Source organism: Caretta caretta, chromosome 6 (assembly GCF_965140235.1).
Source record: "Caretta caretta isolate rCarCar2 chromosome 6, rCarCar1.hap1, whole genome shotgun sequence".
Classification (NCBI taxonomy): Eukaryota; Metazoa; Chordata; order Testudines; family Cheloniidae; genus Caretta; species Caretta caretta.
This window is the reverse complement of record NC_134211.1, coordinates 2,408,658-2,432,985: the sequence shown is the minus strand read 5'-3', so window position 1 is coordinate 2,432,985 and position 24,328 is coordinate 2,408,658. Positions and strand designations below refer to the sequence as shown.

The 24,328-nt window shown below is 62.1% G+C and overlaps 2 protein-coding genes across 5 annotated transcripts in view; one reads left to right on the top strand and one right to left on the bottom strand.

Moving 5' to 3' along the window:
* STX1B (syntaxin 1B) overlaps positions 1-8,258 on the top strand; it is a 51,442-nt gene extending 43,184 nt beyond the window's left edge. Inside the window, exon 10 of the mRNA XM_048855636.2 lies at positions 8,113-8,258. Within this exon, the coding sequence (XP_048711593.2) occupies positions 8,113-8,211 (99 nt within the window). The 3' untranslated portion in view covers positions 8,212-8,258. The remainder of the gene's footprint in view (positions 1-8,112) is intronic.
* On the bottom strand, positions 3,595-23,941 carry HSD3B7 (hydroxy-delta-5-steroid dehydrogenase, 3 beta- and steroid delta-isomerase 7). Of its 4 annotated transcripts, none has more exons than XM_048855624.2 (7): positions 23,875-23,941; positions 16,500-16,665; positions 10,013-10,168; positions 9,193-9,301; positions 6,207-6,306; positions 5,605-5,767; positions 3,595-5,057 (listed from the first exon to the last, which is right to left on the bottom strand). In XM_048855624.2, the coding sequence occupies exons 1-7, from the start codon at positions 23,914-23,916 to the stop codon at positions 4,633-4,635; spliced, it is 1,161 nt and encodes a 386-aa protein (XP_048711581.1). In that variant the 5' UTR covers positions 23,917-23,941; the 3' UTR covers positions 3,595-4,632. The 4 variants fall into 4 exon arrangements, with proteins under 4 accessions (XP_048711581.1, XP_048711582.1, XP_048711583.1 ...); XM_048855625.2 differs by lacking the exon at positions 23,875-23,941 and adding an exon at positions 23,499-23,652; XM_048855626.2 differs by lacking the exon at positions 23,875-23,941 and adding an exon at positions 22,742-22,827.
* Positions 23,942-24,328: the final 387 nt, after the last annotated feature.

Sequence of the window (24,328 nt, the reverse complement as noted above, 5' to 3'; positions counted from 1 at the left end):
CGCGGGCGGGGAATGAACGCACAGCCCGCCCCCCGCAGCCACGGCGTCTGGGCTGCGACTTGCCCGGGGCCATCGTCCCTTGTCAGTGGGGAAACTGAGGCACGAGCACACCCAAGGCCCTTCTGCGCCTAACGCTCTTCAAAGCCAAGGGGCGTTAGACACCTGCCGTAGAGGGTCTAACCCTAAGGGATCCAGGGCATCAACCCCCGGTCTTCGCACCACCCTGCCATCCGTCTCCTCTGCACTGATGGACGCCTGCCCCCCCTACCCCCGAATACAGGATGGAGAAGTGCATCGTGGGAGTTTTCCTCCCCGACCAGCCCTCTACCTCGGTGGACTGGGAGCTCCCACAGCGACCGCGGCATTCACAGGAAACCCTGCTGTGTGGGATCAGATGCTGGGGCATCGGGGCCAGCCCAGACCACCAGGGGAGAGCGCCCCCGGCTGAGCCCCCGCCCCGCTCCCTGCAGCACAGAGCCCCCTAGTGCCGCAGTGGGGCCAGCCCTGAGCTGGGGAGGTGCCCGGAGGGCAGGGCGAGGAGCGCCCCGTACCTCTCTGAGCTAAGCAGCACTGCGTGAATACAGGCATAGCCCTGCACCCCCCCCCGCCCCCGCCCCCCCCAGGCATCAGCCAGTTCCACCCCACCCCCCGACACTGCCTCCCGACCGGTCACGCCCAAGCCCTTGGAAAGCGGGGCCTGCAGATGGGTGAACGTCTGCCATGGGGCCCTGGCCACCACTAGAGGGTGGAGGGGCACCACCGCCGAGCTGGGCCGGTGGAGACCCGGCAGATGCTCGCTTGCGCCCCCCCCCCCCGCCCCCTCTCCCGCATCCCTTGGTTGACTGGTGTGAAGGCCAGAGGGGGGCCAAGAGGCGTCCAGGTGGGCTCCGAGCTCCTCTGTTCGACCCGCCGGTCGGGTCCCACGGGAGACAGATGGGGCGTGCGAGCCGGAGGGACTGAGGGGGGCCCCCCCGGGCCCTGCGAGGGCAGGGGGGGTGCTGCGCGGGTGGGACGATCTGCGCCCCTTACCACGGAGGAAGGCAAAAGGAAACAGCCCCCGGGGACCCCGGGAGACATATTCCCTCCTGCCCCGAATCTGGCAGCCAGGCCCACCCGCCCGGCCACGGGTTCGCTGCCCCTCCCCAGAGCCTTCGAGCCGGCGGCCGTGGCGGTGACTCTCCTCCCCCCGACGGTCGGCGCGGGCGTTCAGGTCCCAAACGGCCCGGCCTGGGCGAGACGCCGCTGGGGGGGACAGAGACCCCCGGAGCCGCGGGCAGCTGCTGAGAAGCCCCAGTAGGTTCAGCCAGCTCTGGAAGCGGCTGTGGAGCAAAGACCCGGTTGAGGGCAGAAATTCACCCCGCCTCGCGTCAGGCCGGTCCCCTGCTCGGCGCTGACCCCCGGGGGGGGGGGGTGCCCAATGGCGCGGGAGCCGCGGGCCCCTTGTAACGCCGATCCGCTTCCGCCTGGGGACCCCGGATCCGGGCAGGGAAACTTCAGGGCCCACCCAGCCTGTCCCTAGCCAGCACAGGATTACACCCGATGGGCCCACGATGGGCTACAGCTTGAGAGCCAGGACTCCTGGGTTCAGTCCCCAGCTCTGGGAGGGGACCGGGGTCTAGCAGTTAGAGCCAGGGGGTTGCAAACCAGGACTCCTGGGTTCAGTCCCCAGTTCTGGGAGGGGAGTGGGGTCTAGCGGTTAGAGCAGTGGGGGCTGGGAGCCAGGACTCCTGGGTTCAGTCCCCAGCTCTGGGAGGGGAGTGGGGTGAGGCAGGGTAGAACTCAGGGGCACAAGAGGGTGCCTGATCTCGCTCATAAGCCCTCTTGGGCAGGGACAAGCTCTCACTGCTTGTCATTGTTGGGGATGGGGATGGGATGGGGGGCCCCACGCTGGCTTCCCCTCCTGCCACCCAGGGTGGTGCCCCAATCCAGATGTTCCTGCCAGGAGGCTGGCAGATGTTCTCCCTCCCCATTCCCATCTCAGCTCTGTCCAGGAATGTGGTTAATCCCCTTCTTTCAATATTTAAACCACCCCCGGCCGAGGAGATTATCTCACTGCGGGGACACAGCGGGCCCTGTACAGAGCCCGGGTGAGCCCCACAAATCCCTGCACCAGGAAATGAGCCCAGCCCACCCCCTAGACCCCACTCCCCTCCCAGAGCTGGGGATAGAACCCAGGAGTCCTGGCTCCCAGCCCCCCCGCCCCCAACCCCCACTCCCCTTCCAGAGCAGGGGAGAGAACCCAAGAGTCCTGGCTCCCAGCCCCCCCTGCTCTAACCCACTAGATCCCAGCCCCTCCCAGAGCTGGGGAGAGAACCCAGGAGTCCTGGCTGCCCCCACCCCGTGGTGTGTATTTACACGTGGCACCTAAGGTTACTGTGACCTTTACTGCACCGGGGACACTCAGGTCTCTGCCTATGGAAGGCGGCTGTGGGATTTCCACAGCCCCAGCCTTCGCCTCCGCCCAGGGATGCAGTGGTATGTAGGTCCTGACCTCCCCATTACTCACATAGCTGCACATCGCAGCAGGGTGGAATGAGAGACGAAACAGAAACACGCAGGGAATCAGAGCCCCAGGCAGCTCCTCAGGTCCAGCAGCAATGCCAGGCAGATCGGGCACAGAACCCAGGAGTCCTGGCTCCCACCCCACCCCCTGCCGCTCTGACCTCCCGGACCCCACTCCCCTCCCAGGGCCAGGACAGAACCCAGGAGTCCTGGCTCCCACCCCCTGCCGCTCTGACCTCCCGGACCCCACTCCCCTCCCAGGGCCAGGATAGAACCCAGGAGTCCTGGCTCCCACCCCCTGCCGCTCTGACCTCCTCGACCCCACTCCCCTCCCAGGGCCAGGATAGAACCCAGGAGTCCTGGCTCCCTGCCCACCAGGCTCTCTCAGCACAGGGGGATTATGGGTGGAAGAACAGAGGCAGTTCTCAGGGAGGCCGGCGCCTGTTTAATCTCTGAGTTATAGCTCAGGCTGCCAACGTCAAGTGCTCGCTTAATTCACTGCTCTGGACAGCAGTGGGGATACAGGGCAAAACTGAGGGTCAGCAATAGAGGGGGCGGGAGCCCAGGGCTGGGCTGGCAGGGGGCTGCGGGTCGGGAGCGAGGGGCCCCGGCAGAGCTGGCAGGGAGCCCAGGGCTGGGCTAGCAGGGGGGAGCAGAAGCCGGAAGAAATATGGACTAAAGTCAAAGATTTGCAAACAAACCCGGCGACCTTCGGCCGTGCCCACACTGTGCCGGTCGGTCGGGGGAGGCAGGTTTCACGTTGCAGAGGGCCAGGGGTGAGCAAGCGCGGGGGCTGGCAGCCGGAGTGCAGCGTGGTGGCTGGGGATAATTAGAGCCAGGCTCGTTTAGCTGCCACAGGGGACGGGGAGGGATTGGCCGTGGCCCGGTCACTGCACCACAGCCAGGACCAGAGCCTGGCTCTCAAGGGGAAAGGCCCCGTGTCCCATTCCCCACCCCCTGAGCCAGCCCGTCCCCTGCCCTGGGGCCAGATGGGAGCCAGCGCCCCCTAGAGGGGAAAGGCCCCGTGTCTCCTTCCCCACCCCCTGAACCAGCCAGTCCCCTTCCGACCCCACAAAAATAATCTTTTATCCATTATCAAGTGATCCTTTAACAGTTTAATTAACACATAAGTTACCAGACTTTGCTTGGTGCGTCTGCGTGTAATGGGCTGTAGGCTTTAGGCCTCTTATTAGAATTAGTCATAATAAAATATTATTAATTATTATTATTAACTATTGAGGAAATTAATGCTTGGACTAGAGGTATTAATGCGGGGAAGGAAAGCCTGGAGCTGGAGTCCCATGGGGCATGGACTCCAATCCAAGAGGTATAATACCCAGGTTGGTCTCCATGGAGCATGGAGTCCAGTCCGGCCGATAATACATAGGTGGGAAGGAAAGCCCAGAGCTGGATCTCCATGGAGAATGGAGTCCAGGACCCAGATTTCTTGAGTACGATCTGGGTCCAGCTGTTTGACCCTCCTCTGTGATGACATGGGGCTTGGGGGGGGGGGGGGAGACTCCAGGTCCAGAGCCCTTTACAGTAGAGCCGGTTCCTCGCCCAAAGTGCACTGGGGATCTGGACCAAAGCACTAGGATGGTAACAAAATCCAGATTTGGCTCCATTTGCAAACAGAGTGGGCTGGTCTGCAGTCATGCACTAGGGGGGGGAAGCAGAAGCTGGACTCCAGGAGTCGAACACGGATCTGGATCCCAAGTCCCCTGTGTGCTGGGATGAGACAAGACCTGGACTGGCAAATTCCTCGACATGGAGGGGCACAGGCTGGACGCAAAACCCAGATCCGGAATCCATCTCCATGGAGCCAGACTCACTGAAAGGATGTAGGCAGGATCAGAGCAAAACCCGATGCGGATTCCCACGTCCCCTGCTCAGACACCCATGGGCTGAATCAAAAGCCGGATCCGGATTAACACATCCCCTGCCCTGACACCCGCAGAAGTAAAACCCAGATCTGGATTTCCTGCTCCCCTGGCACTGACCCTGGTGGGTTGGAACAACACCTGGATCTGGATCCCTCTCTCCGGAGCTGGATTCATTGCAAAGATACGTGCAGGCTGGAATCAAGACCCGGCTGCCCACTCCACCGCTCCGCTCTGGCTCCCACCCGCCCTACTTCCCCGCCTCTCTCTGGGCGTCGACCTCCTGGATCCAGGCCACAGTGCGGGCTCGGCTCTCCTCCCAGGTGTAGAGGGGCTGGTAGCCGAAGTGGCGCTGGGCCTTGTCCGTCTGCACCGTGAAGGTGGTGCTGGCCACGGCCAGGGTGTACGGGTTGAGCAGGGGGGCGTAGGAGAAGAAGGGCCGGAGAAGCCGCCGGATGAGGTTGTTGGCCAAGGCCAGGCAGCGCAGGAGCCAGAAGGGCACGACGGGCTGGGAGCCCACGAGGCGGAAGCCGCAGGAGGCCAGGATCTCCATGTTAAAGTCCTCGTAGCTCTTGTAGGGGGAGGCGTCGTAGCAGAAGTAGACCTGGCCCCCGATGGCCGCCGGGGCGTCCTGCATCTGCCGCGCCACCAGCACGTGCATCCAGGCCACGTTGCCTGCAGGGGAGACAAGGTGGGGGAGGGTGTCAAATGCCCAGCCCTGATCCGCCCCAGGAGGAGACAGTGGGGCTCTCACATCCCCCCTCCCAAAGATACATCTCCCCGTGGTTGGCCAGGAATTCAATCCTGCCTGTGAGCTGCAGCCACTAGATGGCGACATCGCTCAGACACACACACACACACACACACACGAGCCCAATCCCCTCCAGCAGGGGGCAGTGCTACACACACATAATCCCGCCTCCGGACCACGCCCCATTTGCACAGTCTCCCTGCATCCACATGCACAAACCACACCGGTACCCGCCCCCCACCAAGGAGTATTAGCAGAGCTGGGGGGGGGGGGGGGGAGGGATCTGGGCTAGCCGGGGGCTGCGGGTCAGGCGTGAGGGGCACCGGCAGGGCTGGAGTGGGGGGGCAGGGCTGGGCTAGCAGGGGGCTGCGGGTTGGGAGTGAGGGGCACTGGCAGGGCTGGGCAGGGGGGCAGGGCTGGGCTAGCAGGGGGCTGTGGGTCAGGCGTGAGGGGCACCATGCTGTCACTCACCCACGTAGACCCGGCCGTGCTCGGTGCTGACGGGAATGGCCCGGAGCAGCCTTCGTCCCGTCTGCAGCCCTTTCTCGTAGAATTCCTTCATTAGTGGGTGTTTCTCCCCATAGATCCCCGTGGGGCGCAGGGCGCAGGTCACCAGCCATCGACCACCCCCCAGCTGTGGGTAGACATGGGGGTGAGCACCCGGATGCCTGGGTTCCCAGTCCCTAACCCGGATGCCTGGGTCCCATCCCCTCACTCCCCAGAGGCTGGGTGCTCTGTGTGATGCCCTCCCGGACGCCTGGGTCCCATTCCCCATCCCAATCTCTACTCCCCCTACCCCCCAATGGCTGCAGAGTCCTTAGTGGGCTAGTCCTGGATGTCTGGGTTCCATTTCTTTTCCCGGACACCTGAGTCCCATTTACTCCCTCCCTGGTGCTGGGGGGCTCCCTAGAGGTGCTGACCGTTCCTTGACTCGGACACCTGGGTCCCATTTCCTTCCTCCTGTGGGGTTACGGGACAGAGGATGCAGAGGTCCATGGCGAGGGGGGTCTAACGGATGCGTAGGTCTCATTCCCCATCCCAGGGGCTGTGCCAGGGGGTTGGGGGCTACTTACAGGCATCCCATTGGCCTCAATGACCATGCGCTCGGCCCGCGCCTTGCTCAGAGGGTACGGCTGCTCATGCAGGGCATCATAGGCCGAGTCCTCATTCCCCCTGCAACGGGCAAGACACAGACACTCAGGGGCAGTGCCGCTTCCTTCCTGCCCGTCCCCTTTCCAGGATCCCACAGCCCCCACCATCCCTCTGCTCTGAGTTCTGGCAGTCCCCGCACCCCTCCTCTTAAGCCCTTCCCCCTCTGCTGGGATCCCACTACCCCCACCATCACCTTGCTCTGAGCTCTGGCAGTCCCCGCACCCCTCCCCTTAAGCCCTTCCCAGTCTGCTATGATCCCACCACCCGTCTTGCTCTGGACCATGGTGTGATGAAGTGGGACTGTTCTTAATGTTTCCTCTGAATACTGTAGGGGTGCCTCAGTTTCCCCTAGGCATTTCTTAAGTCTCTAGGTGGTGGGATAAGAGGTTGTAATTGTTGCAGAGCAAAGGGCCACTGTACATAAATGGCCGACACTCTGTCTCCTGGCAACTGATGGCCTGGCCCTTCCCCCCGCAAGGTGAGAGCTAAAGGGTTGGAGAACAAAGGAATCAGGTGACGTCCTGGCCCGGGAAAGGGACAAAGCCCAGAGGAGGAGGGGCTGGAGGGTGAGTTAGTTGGGGGCTGGCTGGGGACGTGGAGTGAGGTGCAGACATGGTTGTCTGGCTCACTGCCCCCCAAAATGGACCCGGCTGAGGGGTCCTGTTCTCTTCACCTACAAGCTCTGTGTTAGACCATGTTCCTGTTGTCTAATAAACCTTCTGTTTTCCTGGCTGGCTGAGAGTCCCGTCTGACTGCGGAGTTGGGGGGCAGGACCCTCTGGCTTCCCCAGGACCCCGCCGGGGCGGACTGGCTGTGGGAAGCGCCCGGAGGGGCAGAGGAGGCTGAATGCTCCAAGGTCAGACCCAGGAAGGTGGAGCCGGGGGAGCTGTGTGTCCTGCAGACAGGCTGCTCCCCGAGAGGAGACTCCCCCCGAGTCCTGCCTGGCTGCGTAGGGGGCAGCTCCAGAGCATCGCCCGGGGACCCCGTGACACATGGCCACCTGCCCAGCCTCTCCCCCTCTGCTATTCCCCACCACCCCACCCTGGAACCTCCCCAGCCGGCTCCAAGCAATGGCGGGACATTGAAACAACCCCCAGCCAGCGCTGGGTGGAAGCTGCTGTCCCCAGCCACCCACAGCTGGAGGGGCCACGCTGGAACCGTGTGCAGCAAAAAACAGACAGAGCACAGCTGCTTGCCTCCTGAAAAGCTTCAGGATATGAGAACAGGACCCAGGCATCCGGGATGGCAGACAGGCGTAGCCCGGGCCGGGGCGGGGAGAGACAAAGATGGGGATCGGGACCCAGGCACCCGGGAAGGGCGTCACGGCTCAACGTGCCCAGTGCCTGCAGTGTGTTTGTTTCATGTGGCGGTTGCCATGGGGCTGGGGCGGGACCCCTGAGGGAAGCCCTGGGTGGGGCTGGAAACAGCTGAGCCGGGGTGGGAGCCAGAGACCGCAGGCAGGGAGGGGCGGGGAGTCATGGAACCACAGAGTCACAGACCCGGAGGGGACCTCGAGAGATCCCATCCCCTGCACTCACGGCAGGATGAAGTATGATCTAGACCCGTGGTTCCCAAACTGGGGGGGTCATGAACCCTTGGAGGGTTTGTGAAATGCATCTCAGAAAAAATTCGGGAATGAGGGACAGAGCCATCCCTAGGGACCCCGGGCGTGGGGGCTGGCAGCCCATGACCACGACTTCCTGGCAAAACAACTTGAAGCTTTGCTATAGCCGGGTGTTTGTATTCCTGGACTGCTCAGGACCCGAAGGCTTGGGGGAGGAACTCTTTAATTGCATTGGCTTCTTAAATACCTTCCTGCTATTTCAGGTCGGATACTCCCTGATAAAACACGGAGGAGGCTTAATCGAAGAGATAGAAGCTACAGCCGTGAAGTCTTGGAAGAGCATTGCCGTTTTCATAATGTAATACAATTAATAATGTAACGATACGTAATAATGTAATACTAAATGGTGTGCAGTGAGGGTACCAAATTATTTCGAAGAACTCCACATCTGTAATTTATGCTCAGGCAAGGGAGAAAATCCCTGGAAATGTTCATTTTTCAGAGGGGGTTCGCGAGAGCTGATATTTTCGTGAAAGGGATTCGTGGGTTGTTTAAATTTGGGAACCACTGATCTAGACCATCCCTGACAGGGGTTTGTCCAACCGGCTCTTAAAAATCCCTAATGATGGAGACTCCACCACCTCCCTGGGCAAGTTATTCCAGGCCTTAGCCACCCTGACAGTTACAAAGTTTTTCCTAATGTCCAACCTAAACCGCCCTTGCTGCAATTAAGCCCATTGCGTCTTGTCCTATCCTCAGAGGTTAAGAAGAACAATTTTTCTCCCTCCTCCTTGTAACAACCTTTTACAGACTTGAAAACTGTTCTCATGTCCCCTCTCCGTCTTCTCTTCTCCAGACTAAACAAACCCAGTTCTTTCAATCTTCCCTCACAGCTCATGGCTTCTAGACCTTGAATCGTTTTTGTTGCTCTTCTCTGGACTCTCTCCCATTTGTCCACATCTTTCCTGAAATGTGGCGCCCAGAACCAGACCCGATACTCCAGCTAAGACCGTATCCGCGCGGAGTAGAGCGGAAGAATTACTGCTCGTGTCTTGCTGACAACACTCCTGCTGATACAGCCCAGAAGGATATTTGCTTTTTTTGCTACAGTGTGACACTTTGAACTCATATTTAGCTTGTGATCCGCTCTGACCCCCAGATCCCTGTCCGCAGTCCTCCTTCCTAGGCCGTCATTTCCCATTTTGTGTGTGTGCAACTGGTTGTTCCTTGCTAAGGATGAGGGCCTTTAACCCCTAGGACGCCTGGGTTCTGTCTCTGGCTCTAGGAGGGGACTAGGGTCTTGTGGTTAGAGCGGGGAGGCTGGGAGCCAGGAGCCTAGGTACCTGAAGAAGGGATCCCCCTTGGTGTTGGGGCCCACAACCTCCATGCTGCTGGTGTAGATCAGATACTGGGTCCCATGCTCAATGCAGGCGTCAATCACATTCTTGGTCCCTGGAGGTGGGGGTTGGGGGAAAGGAAAACATGAGGTTAATCAGGTATCTGAGCACCCCTAACTCTGCCTGGCATGAGAGCCTTCTCCTCCACAACCCAGCCCCTGCACCAGGTCCCGGAGCAGCCAGAGGGGTGGGAGCTGGGAGCCAGGACTCCACGGTACCTCAGTTTCCCTTCTGCACCTAAATTCTCCAGCTCGGGAATCATTCTCTGTTCCTCAGAAGAGGTGGATCAGGCTGCTGGGGCCGGGACCTTGGGCAGGGCTCGTGCGGGGGCTAGTGGGCCCCCCCGGATTCACTGGCCCACCCAGTAACGCTATTTGTGTTTGGTAAAGAGCTCGCAGAGGCGTCACCTGCAGCCTCTTCCCTCTTTAGTCACTGGGCTGCATGGGAGGGATTTTCCAAAGCTCAGGGTTTTCCGTGGAAACCTGGAGGCGAGACAGACGGCCCGAGCCAAGAGCAGCGGAGATCGCTCCGAGGAGCGGGAAAGGAGAGGAGACGTTCAGGATTGCAGTCCCAGGCTCAGCCTCAAGGAGGTGCTGGCTGTTCGGGGTGCGGGGGGGTGTTCCCGGCTACACCAGAGCCAGCAGGGGGCGCTATCGAGCGCGAGGCAAGAAGGCTGGCTGCCAGGGGAGAGCACCCCGCCGCGCTCCCTGCAGCAAAGCGCCCCCCCACCCCCAGCGACGTGAGCTGCCCCAGCCCCTTCCCATACCGTGAACGTTCACCTCTGTGATCTTCTCGGGCGGGACCCTGCCCCACACGTCCACCAAGCTGGCTGCGTGGATCACCACGTCCGCCCCCTTCACGGCAGCCCCAACGTCCGTGGGGCTACTGATGTCCCCCCGGATCAGGTTCACCTTCACCTTCTCTGAAACAGAGAGACAGAGCCCCGGTGAGATGGCTTGAAATGGGGCAGGGGGCTGGGAGCCCGGACTCCTGGGTTCTCTCCCTAGCTCTGGGAGGGGAGTGGGGTCTGGTGGTTAGAGCAGGGGAGCTGGGAGCCCGGACTCCTGGGTTCTCTCCCCAGCTCTGGGAGGGGAGTGGGGTCTGGTGGTTAGAGCAGGGGGGCTGGGAGCCCGGACTCCTGGGTTCTCTCCCTCGCTCTGGGAACAGAGTGGGGTCACTTCTTTTACTGGTGTCTTGACAGTCCTCTTTCCTGCCAGCTGGGCCGGGTGTCATCCAGGATTCCTGGCTCCCATCCAGTGCCAGCCCCCCTCCGCATTCCTGTCCGGCCACCACCTGACCCCTTCGTGTCTCTCCATCCCTGCCTTCCAGCTGTTTCCTCGGCCTTCGGGGGAAGGAGACGTTCCTCCGGCCTTGAAACACATTTTCCGATATGAGCCACCAGAGAGAAACAGACAATGGGACATCCTCCCGCAGAGAGAGGATCACGCAAGCACGGGAGATTTGGGAAATGGGAAACAGGACAGGGCGCCTTTCGCCTCTAGGAGGCGCCGGCCCTGATCCAGCCCCAGGGTGGGGACTGCTGGCTCCGGGGGGTGTGGGGTGGGATTTGAGGCCCAGATGAAAGGTGATTTCTCAACTCAATTTTCTCAGAAAAAACTTGATTCCCTGTTTAATTGGCTCCAGTCAGGAATCCAGTGGAAACTCTCCAGGCATTTAGAAACGGAGCAGTGATTAATTTATCTTATGGAGCAAAGCAAGTTTGAAAGCCAGTTTCTTCCAATGGAAGTTTCCTAACACATAGCTCTGCCGGTGCCCCTCGCTCCCGACCCACAGCCCCCTGCCAGCCCAGCCCTGGGCTCCCCCCCGAGCCCTGCCGGTGCCCCTCGCTCCCGACCCGCAGCCCCCTGCCAGGCCAGCCCTGCCCCCCAGCCCTGCCGGTGCCCCTCACTCCCGACCCACAGCCCCCTGCCAGCCCAGCCCTGCCCCCACCCCTCACTCCCAACCCGCAGCCCCCTGCCAGCCCAGCCCTGGGCTCCCCCCCCCCAGCCCTGCCAGTGCCCCTCGCTCCCGACCCGCAGCCCCCTGCCAGCCCAGCCCTGCCCCCCCAGCTCTGCCGGTGCCCCTCACACCCGACCCGCACCCTCCTGCCAGCCCAGCCCTGATCTGCACCCCTCTTTTTGCTGGCTCTCCCATTTCACCTCTCTCTCTTTGGGCAGGGGCTGGCGGGAGCAGGATTCCGGTTAAAGGCCTGCCTGGGTTATGCTGGGGTGTTGCCAAGGTGAACGAGTCCAGAGCCTGGCCCAAGACCATAAATATCAGGGCCCAGCCAGCTCAGGATCGAATCAATTCTGTTCCTGCCTCCAGCTCACTGACAGCTTCTGGTCCTGCCTGGGAGCAGCTCTCCGCTGCCCCCAAGGGGTCAGGCACGAGGCAAACGCTGACCACACAGCGTGGGTGCTGCTGGAAACCAAATAGACGCTCCATCCGCCTGCTCTAACCCCCAGACCCCACTCCCCTCCTACAGCTGGGAGAGAACCCAGGAGTCCTGGCTCCAGCCACCACCCCCCACTCTAACCACTAGCCCACACTCCCCTCCCAGAGCTGGGATAGAACCCAGGAGTCCTGGCTCCCAGCCCCTCCCTGTTCTAACCACCAGACCCCACTCCCCTTCCAGGGCCAGGTACAGAACCCAGGCATCCTAGGGACTAGTGATGAGCACTCTGGAGCTGGGAGTCCCTCCACCCCCACCCAACACGCACACACACTACGTGACTTAGCACACACAAAACACAGACACAAATGCTATTGTTCTGGGTTGACCCACAGAGGCAACAGCTGGAGATACAGCCCTCCCCCACGCAGCTGTCTGATCCCCCCCACACACACACACACACACTCACTCTGAGATCACCACCTGCATGCCGAGCCCTCAGATAGGAACCTCGGATAGGAACCAGCAAAACATGTTACTTCCTTCAGTGTCCGTGTGTGTCTGTGTGTACTTCCCCCAGCTGGAGGAAATCGGGGCCAGGTGGGTTGGAGACAAAGTGGGAATGGTCTATACTATTTTTAGGACCTCCCCCATGTGTGCCTCAGTTTCCCTCTGTACTTTGCTTGGCTGCCTGGGGTGGGGGAACAAAAGGGTTAACGCTGGTCGTGGAACAGCATAGGAGACGGGGTGGGGAGGGGTCGGACACCGGGCTGACTCGGACACAGTAAGGGACGGGTTGAAAATGACCCAGATCAATAGGGATCCGCAGAGACAAGCTCAGCACCCAGGATGCTCAACCGCGGGAAGCGGGGATGAACTCAGCCTGGCCCTGCCTGGAGAATGAGGCCCGAGCTGGGACCAGCAGAGGATAAAGCAGGGGGGTGCTCCTGGAGGAAGCTGGGCACTCACTCCCGGCTCTGGGCGAAGCTAAGGGGGGCCAGGGCCGGAGGCCAAGTGAGCAACAAACCTGGCGCTGCTTGGAAAAGGTGGCTGGATGTCCCTGCCAATGCTAGCTGGGTGCCGTGGGTCCTGCAGCGTGGACATGCCTGTACACCCAGGGGTCTGGACTCGCCAGGCAAGGCTAGAGGAGCAAAGCAGGGGGGGGCTGGAGCCCAGACACTCCGTCTCAGAGGCAGGGAGGCTGCAGGGCCGCCCCTGAAGGAAGAGAGGGACCCCTCGGGGGTCCATCCCAGGTACGGGGGTCCCTCCAAGAGACTGTTTAAAACCTGGGGCGTAGCACCGGTCCTGTGGCTCCAGGACAGGTGGTGGCAGAGGTGGGATCCACAATCCACCAGGAGCATTTGCCGAGAAGTGACTTGTGGGCAGTAAAAACAAAGTCAAAGGAAACAGCAGGAGAATGGTGCCTAAGCCCCGCTCTCGCTCGGACAGGGAGAGAGGGGTGAGCACCGGCAGATCCTGGATCTGGAGAAGGGGAGGGGCAAGAGGACCCACAGAGGGGTAACTGGGGAAAGGCCCTGGGGTGCCCATTCCGCAGGGAGCCAAGATACCAAATTGTTGCCTCAATTTACAGGGGTTGTGGGGGGGTATGGATGCCGACCTCATGGCCGGCGAGAAGTCCTGCACTTTGAACCTGGTCAGCCCCGCGGCCCGGCCCCTCCCTCGCACCCCCTCCTCGGTCCCAGAGCGAGAGTGGTGGGTGGCCGGGGAAGTTCCCAAAGGCCCCATTGCTGCTGTCTGAATTCACACCTTATCAGGGTGTTCAGAGGACTCAGGGTGTGACACACACCCCCCCACAGCAGGAGAATATCTCCACAAGTGGGGGCCGGGTGCAGGGCTCACGCCGCTGGAGGATTCATTTAATCCGGCCGGGTTGGAGCGACTCTCGGAGATCCGCCCCCACGAGGGCAGAACGTGGCTGGACAGGAAGCTGGGGGAGCTGCTGAGCGTAGGCCGGCGGGCAGACAAATTTGCAGAGAGTAAGCTGAAGGGGAGTGGGCCAGGTCGGGGGCTCCCACGCGGGCAGACCTCCTGCAAGGGATCTCAGGGGGAGGTGCAACCTTTATAGGAAAAGAGGGCACAGGTGTCCGATGAAATCAGGTTTGCCCGGAACGGAGGTGATCACTCATCCGCCGCCCAGCCAGGGAGGGCAAACTCTGGGATTGATCTCTGGGGGGAAAGCCATCACCCAGCCAGACCCCTTGGGGGCAGGGAGGATCCCACGGCAAGCACCATCTCCTGCTGGAGTCTCCTGGGTCTCAGACTCCTGTGGTCCCCAGTGGGGTCAATGGGGAGACCGCTACTGGGTGGAGAGATTCTCGGATGGAGGGAAACCTGGCAGGATAATGGCATAGCGAGGACACTTATAAGTTTGCGGACGATACCAAGCTGGGAGGGGTTGTGAGTGCTCTGGAGGATAGGATGAAAATTCAAAATGCTCTGGACAAACTGGAGAACTGGTCTGAAGTCAGTAAGATGAAATTCAACAAGGACAAATGCAAAGGACTCCACTTAGGAAGGAACAATCAGATGCACACACAGAATGGGAAATGACGGCCTAGGAAGGAGGACTGCGGACAGGGATCTGGGGGTCAGAGTGGATCACAAGCTAAGTGTGAGTCAACTGTGTCACGCTGTTGCAAAAAAAAAAAAAAAAAAAGGGGGGGGGGGAGGACATCCTTCTGGGCTGTATCAGCAGGAGTGTTGTCAGCAAGACACGAGGAGTAATTCTTCCGCTCTAATTAGGCCTCAAGTGGAGTATCGGGTCCAGTTCTGGGTGCCACATTTCAGGAAGGATGTGGACAAATTGGAGAGAGTCCGGTAAAGAGCAACAAAAATGATTCAAGGTCTAGAACCCATGAGCTGTGAGGGAAGATTGAAAGAACTGGGTTTGTTTAGTCTGGAGAAGAGAAGACTGAGAGGGGACATGAGAACAGTTTTCAAGTCTGTAAAATGTCGTTACAAGGAGGAGGGAGAAAAATTGTTCTTCTTAACCTCTGAGGATAGGACAAGACGCAGTGGGCTTAATTGCAGCAAGGTGGGTTTAGGTTGGACATCAGGAAAAACTTCCTACCTGTCAGGGTGGTTAAGCCCTGGAAGAAATTGCCCAGGGCGGTTGTGGAATCTCCATCATTAGGGATTTTTTAAGAGCCGGTTGGACAAACACCTGTCAGGGACGGTCTAGATTATACTCAGTCCTGCCGTGAGTGCAGGGGACGGGACTGGACGACCTCTCGAGGTCCCTTCCAGTCCTGGGATTCTGTTCCAACCCCCTCCAACGCTGCAGGGCCGTGGGACCCGGGCTAAGGGCCCAGGTGCGGAGCTATTTGGCTCAGATCCCTGGACAGACAGAGGACGGCTCGGGCAGGGGGTGGGAAGTGGGGGCTCCCCAGCTTGGATGCCCTCCTCGGGAAGGACAGCGTCACTTCGAGCCACAAGTCAGGCCCTGGAGCTGTGCCAGCTGAAAGTTCAAACCAGGGCTCAGAGCGGAGACGTCATTGAAAGTGCAAACAGCTGAAATGGCAGGGAGCGGACGGTCCCTCCCCAGGCTTTGCCCCTAACACAGAGGAAAGGCCCTTGAGCCTCAGGACGCCCATCAGCAACCCTGGCCCGTGAGCGGGACCAAGCCCCAGCCGGCTCTGCACGCGAGACATGAGTCACACGGGCGTGCCTGCAGCTCGCGGCCGTGACCCAGGGAGCAAGCTCCCAGCCTGCCCGCCCTGGCCGGGACAGCCGAGCCCGGTGGGATCGGAGCCCATGGCAGGAGACGCGGGCTGGCTCACCCTGGCCGGGTCGCGGGAGAAGCCCCAGGGAAGGGGAAAGCAGCCGAGAGGTGGCGGCCGGCCACAGAGACACCTGCTCAGAGTGTGACACGGCCCCGGGGGGTTCCCTTAACCAACAGAGCCCAAATCGCAGCCTCCCGGGGGGCAGGGGGGGGAAGAGGACCCTGCCCTGGGCAGGAGGGCAACGGGGCCCTTGCATGCACACAGCCCTGGAGGGGACCTGCCAATGTGGGGGAGCACCCTGCACCCCTGGCCAGCAGAGCCCCAGGGATAGGGCTCAGTTAAGACCCAACTTTGCAGGGGGACAAACTTACACTGCCCCTTCCCCCAGATACTCAGGGGGTCCTTCCCTCCCTCCCCCACAGCTTAGGGGGATGGGCACCCCAAGCCAGCTGAGCCATGGGGGAAGGTGAGTCCCCTGCCCCCCTCACCCCCTGGCAGATGAGGGGAGGGGGTCATGGCAGGACCCAGCCCACTTTCACACCCAAAGGTTTCAGGGTGGCAGATGGGTGCTCGGTGGGGAGGGGGCATGAAAACTTCCCCCTCCCCCCATACACCCAGTTAGCATCATCTAACGGAGCAGCCCTACCGGGGGGAGGGGAAAACTGCTCCGCACGGAGCGTCAGCCCCTGAGTTTGGTGGTTAAGAAACCAAGCTGGAAGGATCTGAAAGTGGCTGGCAGATAATGTGGGCGGCTTTGAACTCCCCCCGGGACACGGGTTAACACGCCCCTGCTTGGTTTGGCCTCCAAGGGGGAGGGGAGGGATGAAGTGGGAATTTCCTATAATATTTTCCAGAATCCCACTCTGCCTCAGTTTCCCTCTGTTCTTTTCACAGCTGTCCCGGGAGGGCGGGGGGGATGGTTTGGAGACCTACAGCTCAGCCTAGGAGGTGGGGAGGCCACGGGGCCAACCCTGAAGGAAGGGGGCGGGGTCCCTTGGGGGTCTGGCCTACTGGTGGGGTTCCCCCAAGGGACTGTTTCAACCCTGGGGTACAGCCCCATGCAGCCCTGCCCCCTGCTGGAGGGAATTGGGGGGGAGGGTGCACACCCCGCACCTCACCTGTCCCCAGCTGCCCCAGGGCCGGATCCAGCTGCAGATCGAAGACACGGACCTCGGCCACGTTGGGCGACCGCTCCACCAGCATCCGCACCAGATGGGAGCCCAGAAACCCGCAGCCGCCCGTCACCAGATAGACCTGGCGGGCCCGGTGCCACTCCATCAGGCCCTGCGGGGAGAAGGGAGACAGGACGGGGGTTAGGCAAGGGGGGTGGAGATGGCAGGCCAGAGGGAGCTCAGGCCGGGGGGCAGGCGGGGAGTTCGCATACCAATCCTTTCTCTCTGCCCTGGATGCCTCCTTCCCATCCCCTTCACTCCCTGGGAAATACGGGGCCCCTCGAGATCAACTCTCAGCACTGTGGTCCCGGACTCCTGGGTCCCAGCCTGCCACCATCCCGAGACCCTCCCGTCCCCAAATGGCATGGCTCAGATGTCCCAGACTTAATGACCCCTCTGTGGCAGCTGCCGACTCCCAGGGCTATAATTTACGGCTTTGCTACCCCGGATGCCTGGGTTCCCGCCTCAGGGTTGCGGCTTGTGGGAACCATAAGCAGACTGGAGAGCAATTTCCTCTCTGAAATAGCGAAAGACAAAAGGAAGCCTGTGTGTTTATGAGCCCTTGTCAATAGCCAGGAAGCAAAGCTGCTCTTGAATTTACAACAGCCCAAACCATTTTCCACATCACAACGAACAACAGGGGAGGACAAGCGGCGACTGGGCTGGCTCTGGGGTGGGGAACCAAGGGAACAGCTGTACAGGGACGCCGAGATGCAGCCACTTCTGGGGCGGGGCAGCTGGGGAACAACCGCACATAAATCGGTGGGAGAGATAGCTTAGTGGTTTGAGCATTGGCCTGCTAAACCCAGGGTTGTGAGTTCAATCCTTGAGGGGGCCATTTAGGGATCTGGGGCAAAAAAAATTTGGGGATTGGGCCTGCTTTGAGCAGGGGGTTGGACCAGATGATCTTTTGAGGTTCCTTCCAACTCTGATAGTCTATGAGTCCAAACACCGCACGGGGGACGGCTCACCTGGCCCTGAGATGCAGCCACCTCGGGGTGGGGGCAGCTGAGGAATGGCCGCCCAACCCCTTTCCCAGCCTCCTCTGCGTCTCAGAGGGAACATTACTTGCCGTAAGCAGCTGGGCTATTTTAAAGAGCGGTCTGGAGGTGACCTTAGCATGTCCTGTCGCTTTTCAAAGAACTTCCTTTTCTGGCTCTTTCTGGTTCACTGCGGTTGGAAGCCGTGTGCTGTAAGGACTGGGGGGGCTCGGTAGGGGGCGCTCTCCCCTGGCAGCCAGGGCCGGCCCCGATGCCCCAGTGTGACACTAGGGGCCGCTGTGCTGCGGGGATCAGGGCAAAGGCTCAGTAGGGGGGCGCTCTCCCCTGGCAGCTAGGGCTGGCCCCGCTGTGGTGTCTCTCAGCTGCATGCATTACAGTTGAGTTTTTCTATTGCATTAGCACCTTCACCCTACAAAACGTTGGGGCCCCGTAGTGCCGGGTGCTGCCCAGACCCACAGCGGGAGCCAGCCCCTGCCCCGCAGGGCTCACAGCCTAACCGGACAAAGGCAAGAACACTCTGCCCCTTTTACAGCTGGGGAAGCTGAGGCTCAGAGAGACCCAGGACTTGCGCAAGGTCCCACAGGGAGTCTAAGGCAGAGCCAGAGATAGAACCCAGGCGTCCTGGCTCTCAGCCCTGCTCCTGCTGTAACCACTAAACCCCGCTCCCCTCCCAGAGGCAGGGATAGAACCCAGGAATCTGGATCACCCAGCCCAGCACCCTAAGCACGGCTCAGTTCCGGTCTCGATTTCCCAGCAACAGGAAGGCCAGTAAATGCGGGAAACCTGCTTAGGAGAGGGAAATGACAGGGATCACTTGGTGCTTCCCTGACGCAGGACAAATTATCCACCCCCAACCCCCCAGCAGCCCAGCCAGCCAGGGTCTGCACTCAGGCAGTGACTAGATGCTGCATGCCAGCCAACCCCATCCCCCCTCCGAGGGCAGAACCCAGGAGTGCTGGCTCCCAGCCTGCCTGCTCTAACCACTAGATCCCACTCCCCTCCCAGAGCCAGGAGAGAACCCAGGAGTCCTAGCTCCCAGGCCCCCCTGCTCTAACCACTTGACCCCACTCCCCTCCCAGAGCCAGGAGAGAACCCAGGAGTCCTGGCTCCCAGCCCCCCCGCTCTAACCCACTAGACCCCACTCCTCTCCCAGAGCCAGGAGAGAACCCAGGAGTCCTAGCTCCCAGCCCCCCGTTGCTCTAACCCAACATGATGGGAAGGGAGCGCACCCGTGCTCTGCCCCTTGGCAGCAGGGCACGCAGCTAGCTGAGTTGTTGGGAGCCAGCCATTTAATCCAGCGTCTGTAAATAATTGCCAGGGGATGTCCCCAGATCACCGCACACCAGCTCAGACTTCAAGCGGTTGACAGGGAAGAGATCCCCCCCCCCCCTCCCCCAGCACTGCAAAAGTCATTGCAAGCCCCCGGCTTATGTGGGGAGAAGGGGGCCGGCCCTGGCACAGCTGGGGGAAGGGGGGGCCACACAGGTCAGGAGGGAGGGGCACTGGCAGAGCTGAGAGCGGACGGGGGTGGAATCTGTCTCAGATCGGCCCAGGCCGGTGCGTCTCGTCTTCTGGAGACAGAAGAGGTTAGATCCATCTCGTTTATCAACCGTCTCATGGGCCCGGCCTGGCCGGACCATCCCCACGGCACACCTGCAGAAAGCCGGGGCTGCACCGCACCGGGTCGTGCCGATGCCCCACAGACAAGGGGGGAGGGATAGCTCAATGGTTTGAGCATGGGCCTGCTAAACCCAGGGTTGGGAGTTCAGTCCTTGAGGGGGCCATTTAGGGATCTGGGGCAAAAATTGGGGACTGGTCCTGCTTTGAGCAGGGGGTTGGACTAGATGACCTCCTGAGGTCCCTTCCAACCCTGAGATTCTATGGCGGGCCAGGTGTTCACGGTTACCCGGCTGCCTTCCGGCAGGGAGCGAGACACTTTCCCGCCCGCTTCAGAAGCCTTGGCTCATTACCCAGGGCAGGGCGGCTGGACGCGGGGACATGAAGAACAGACGGAGCCCGTCCTGAGAGCCCTCCGGTCTTGGGAAAATCACAGGTGAACAGCACCTGAGCTCAGCACCCTGCAGGACAGCAACCCCTAGCGTCGCCCTGGGGCATTGGGGCCAGCCCTGACCACCAGGGGAGAGCGCCCCCTACTGAGCCCTCTGCCGTGCCCCCTAGCATCGCCCTGGGGCATTGGGGCCAGCCCTGACCACCAGGGGAGAGCGCCCCCTACTGAGCCCTCTGCCGTGCCCCCTAGCATCGCCCTGGGGCATTGGGGCCAGCCCTGGGCTCTCATCCTGGTTCATTCCCAGCCCACAGTAGCTGTGTTCCCATGTTGGCGCCTCCCGGCGCCCCCCTCCCCGCTTCCAGAGGCGAGTAGCCAAGGTGAAGCAGAGATAAGATGCGTGGGCGAGCATGGCCATGAGATTAGACCCAGCTCTGCCCTTGACCGGCCGCCATCACGTAAAGCCGTCACCCCGGCCCTCCCAGAGCTGGGGATGGAACCCAGGAGTCCTGGCTCCCAGCCCCCCCTGCTCTAACCCTCCAGCCCCCACTCCCCTCCCAGAGCTGGGGATGGAACCCAGGAGTCCTGGCTCCCAGCCCCCGCTGTTCTAACCCACCAGAACCCACTCCCCTCCCAGAGCTGGGGATGGAACCCAGGAGTCCTGGCTCCCAGCCCCCGCTGTTCTAACCCACCAGCCCCCACTCCCCTCCCAGAGCTGGGGATGGAACCCAGGAGTCCTGGCTCCCAGCCCCCGCTGTTCTAACCCAACAGCCCCCACTCCCCTCCCAGAGCTGGGGATGGAACCCAGGAGTCCTGGCTCCCAGCCCCCGCTGTTCTAACCCACCAGAACCCACCCCCCTCCCAGAGCTGGGGACAGAACCAGGAGTCCTGGCTCCCAGCCCCCCCATACAGAACTCTGGGCCCATCTGGCCACTCCCAGAAGGTGCCCTGCACCGATTAGGGCCATGCGGAGCTGCCTGACCCCGGCTGAGAGATGCCCCGACGCATGGGTGTGACCCGGTCTCATGTAAACGAGACCAGCCGGACAAGCAGGTGCTATTACTTCAGAGCATAAGAGTCCAGCCAGGGTGGAAACGCAGCCCTAGTTCTTAGAGCAGATCGCAGCCCCCAGCCAGGAGAGGCGTTAACCCCAGGCCCAGAACAGGGGCCAGAGACCGGGCTAGATGGGCCCCTGGCTGGCAGGGCGGGGGCAGGATGCCAGGCTGGGCTCCGACAGGGAAGCACCTGTTCTCATGCAAGCAGGAAGGGCCGCGAAGGGGTTAACCGAGCAGAGATGGAAATGGAAAATTTCTCAGACGCTGAATTTGCTCCAGCTTCTACATATCAGAGCAACTGGTGTGTCTCCCCCCCCCCCCCCCCTCCGCACAGGGAGTCCTAGATCCCTTCCCCCGCCAACTTCAACCCACCAGACCCCACTCCCCTCCCAGAGCTGGGGAGAGAACCCAGGAGTCCTGGCTCCCAGACCCCACTCTCCTCCCAGAGTTGTGGAGAGAACCCAGGAGTCCTAACTCCCAGACCCCACTCTCCTCCCAGAGCTGGGGAAAGAACCCAGGAGTCCTGGCTCCCAGACCCCCCTGCTCTAACCCACCAGACCCCACTCCCCTCCCAGAGCCGGGGAGAGAAGCCAGGAGTCCTGGTTCCCAGCCCCTCCCCCCGCTCTAACCCAGCAGACCCCACTCCCCTCCCAGAGCTGGGGAGAGAACCCAGGAGTCCTGACTCCCAGACCCCACTCCCCTCCCAGAGCTGGGGAGAGAACCCAGGAGTCCTGGCTCCCAGACCCCACTCTCCTCCCGGAGCTGGGGAGAGAACCCAGGAGTCCTGGCTCCCAGACCCCACTCTCCTCCCGGAGCTGGGGAGAGAACCCAGGAGTCCTGGCTCCCAGCCCCTCCCCCCGCTCTAACCCAGCAGACCCCACTCCCCTCCCAGAGCTGGGGAGAGAACCCAGGAGTCCTGGCTCCCAGACCTCCCCACCCAGAACCCAACATAGAACCCAGGAGTCCTGGAAGCGCCCAGCCAGGTGCGCAGCTCCCAGCCCAGCACCCCCAGGGCCACGCAGCCCGGCAGTGGTGCGGGAGGGGGCGGATCGGGCCCGGCGGGGGGCGCGGTACCTGCTCGGCCCTGGGCTCCCAGGACTCCGGGGTTCCCGGCTGCCCTCCGCTGTGTCCTCCCTGCAGTGCCATCCTCCGGCTCTGAGCCCTCCATGGTGCTGCCTTTGTACGCACTGACAGCTGCCGCCCCGCCCTCCGCCTGCGGGTCCTAGTGCCCGCCAGCGGCCTCCGGACTCCTGGGTCCTCTCCCCAGCGGTGGGAAGGGAGTGGGGGCTAGTGGGTTAGACCAGGGGGTGGGGCTGGGAGCCAGGACTCCTGGGTTCTCTCCCCAGCTCCGGGAAGGGAGTGGGGTCTAATGGGTAGAGCGAGGGGGCTGGAGGGAGCCAGGACTCCTGGGTTCTCTCCCCAGCTCCGGGAAGGGAGTGGGGGCTAGTGGGTTAGACCGGGGGTGGGGCTGGGAGCCAGGACTCCTGGGTTCTCTCCCCAGCTCCGGGAAGGGAGTGGGGGCTAGTGGGTTAGACCAGGGGGTGGGGCTGGGAGCCAGGACTCCTGGGTTCTCTCCCCAGCTGCGGGAAGGGAGTGGGGTCTAATGGGTAGAGCGAGGGGGCTGGAGGGAGCCAGGACTCCTGGGTTCTCTCCCCAGCTGCGGGAAGGGAGTGGGGTCTAATGGGTAGAGCGAGGCAGCGTGAGGGAGCCAGGACTCCTGGGTTCTATCCCCACCTAGGGGAGGCAGGTGGGGTGGGGGCAAGGAGTCAGGACTCCTGGGTTCTATTCCCCTTTCTCCCTGGAGTCTGTAGGTGCTGGCGGGGCGGCCCCAGGGCTCGAAGCGATTTCAGTCGGGGGGGTGGGGGGGCAGCAAGAACCTAGAACCTACTCCCCCCTCGTCACCGCGTTGGGCTGGATCCGAGCCGACACCCCCGAGTGGGGCAGGGCCCCCGTGTCCCCCCCTGCCCCATCTTTCTATTCTCTGGCCCCCATCCTTGGCCTGTGGGACCCCAGTGGCGGGGGGAGCGTGGCCGGAGGGGGGGGGGAATACCACGTGCAGGGGCAACTGGATCCATTCAAGTTCCAGGCTGGGATCCCCTGTCTCACCCCCCCCCCCCAAACCACTACCTGTTTCGGCCCCGTGACTGACAGGCCCTTTTTCCGCTACAACAGAACCACTTCCCTATTCCCAGCACCTCACCGGATCTGGGGCGGGGAGGGAGCCCCCCCTTCTTCCCCCACCTGGCCGGGGCGGGGGGGGGGGTGCTCTGGGAAATGCACCGAGCGCCCCTTGTGGCCAATGGGCAGCAGCCCAGTTGCGGCACTTGCTGGATTTAAAATAAAATCGCAGCAGGGGTGGGAGCAGCGTGGGGTTAAGAGTAGGGAGGGGAGGAAGAACCCAGGAGTCCTGGCTCCCAGCCCCCCGCTCTCACCCACTAGACGCCACTCCCCTGCCAGACCTGGGGAATAGGACCCAGGAGTCCTGGCTCCCAGCCCCCCAGCTCTAACCCGCTAGACCCCACTCCCCTGCCAGACCTGGGGAATAGGACCCAGGAGTCCTGGCTCCCAGCCCCCCGCTCTCACCCACTAGACGCCACTCCCCTGCCAGACCTGGGGAATAGGACCCAGGAGTCCTGGCTCCCAGCCCCCCAGCTCTCACCCGCTAGACCCCACTCCCCTGCCAGACCTGGGGAATAGGACCCAGGAGTCCTGGCTCCCAGCCCCACCCCACCCCGCTCCAACCACTACACCCCACTCCCCTCCCAGTCCAGGGAAAAGGCAGCTATCCATTGGTGGCTGCAGCCACTCCAGCAGGAATTCACCCCCTCCCCCCCCAGCTCCAGCCACATGGGGGGGCACAGGGCAGATCCAGGTGGATTCTTACCTTGCCGGCCTGCGCCGCTCGCCAGGAGGAGGTGACGCAAGGAGACCGTAACCGGACCCCGGGGTTCCTCTTTCACCCAGCGAGACACTTTCGCTTCTAAACAGCTGGGCTCGCCAGCCAGCCCCGGCGTGTCTGCCACCAGCAGGGCGGGGATCTGTGATGAGCTCTTGTGCCGGATCAGAGCCCGCGACCCCCGCCTCGAGGGGGGGGGGGTCTATTCCGCACCCTCCCCCCCAGCCAGCCAGTCCCCCACCCTTGGGCCAACACCTCCTAGAGGGGAAAAGCCCCATGTCCCATTCCCGCCCCCCTGAGCAAGCTACTCTCCTGGCCAGGGGTTGGAGCAGGGCCGGGCCCCCCCAGAGCAGGAGTGGCCAACCTGGGGCTCCGGAGCGCCGTGCGGCTCTTCAGAAGTTAACATGCGGCTCCTTGTCTAGGCACCGACTCCCGGGCTGGAGCGACAAGCACCAGCTTTTCAGTGCGCCGGGGGGTGCTCACTGCTCAAGCCCTGGCTCTGCCCCCACTCCACCCCTTCCCGCCCTCTCCCCTGAGCCTGCAGTGCCCTCGCTCCTCCCCCCAGCCGCCCAGAGCCTCCTGCACACCACAAAACAGCTGATCGGGGGGGGGGGGGGAAGAGGAGACAGCGCTGATCAGCAGGGCAGCGGGGGGGGGGCAGGAGGCGCGGGGGGCAGGAGCTGATGGGGGGGCTGCTGGCGTATTACTGGGGCTCTTTGGCACTGTACATGGGTAAATTCTGGCCCCGGCTCAGGCTGGCCACCTCTGCCCTAGAGGGTAAAGGCCCCATGTCCTATTCCCCACCCCTGGGCCAGCCA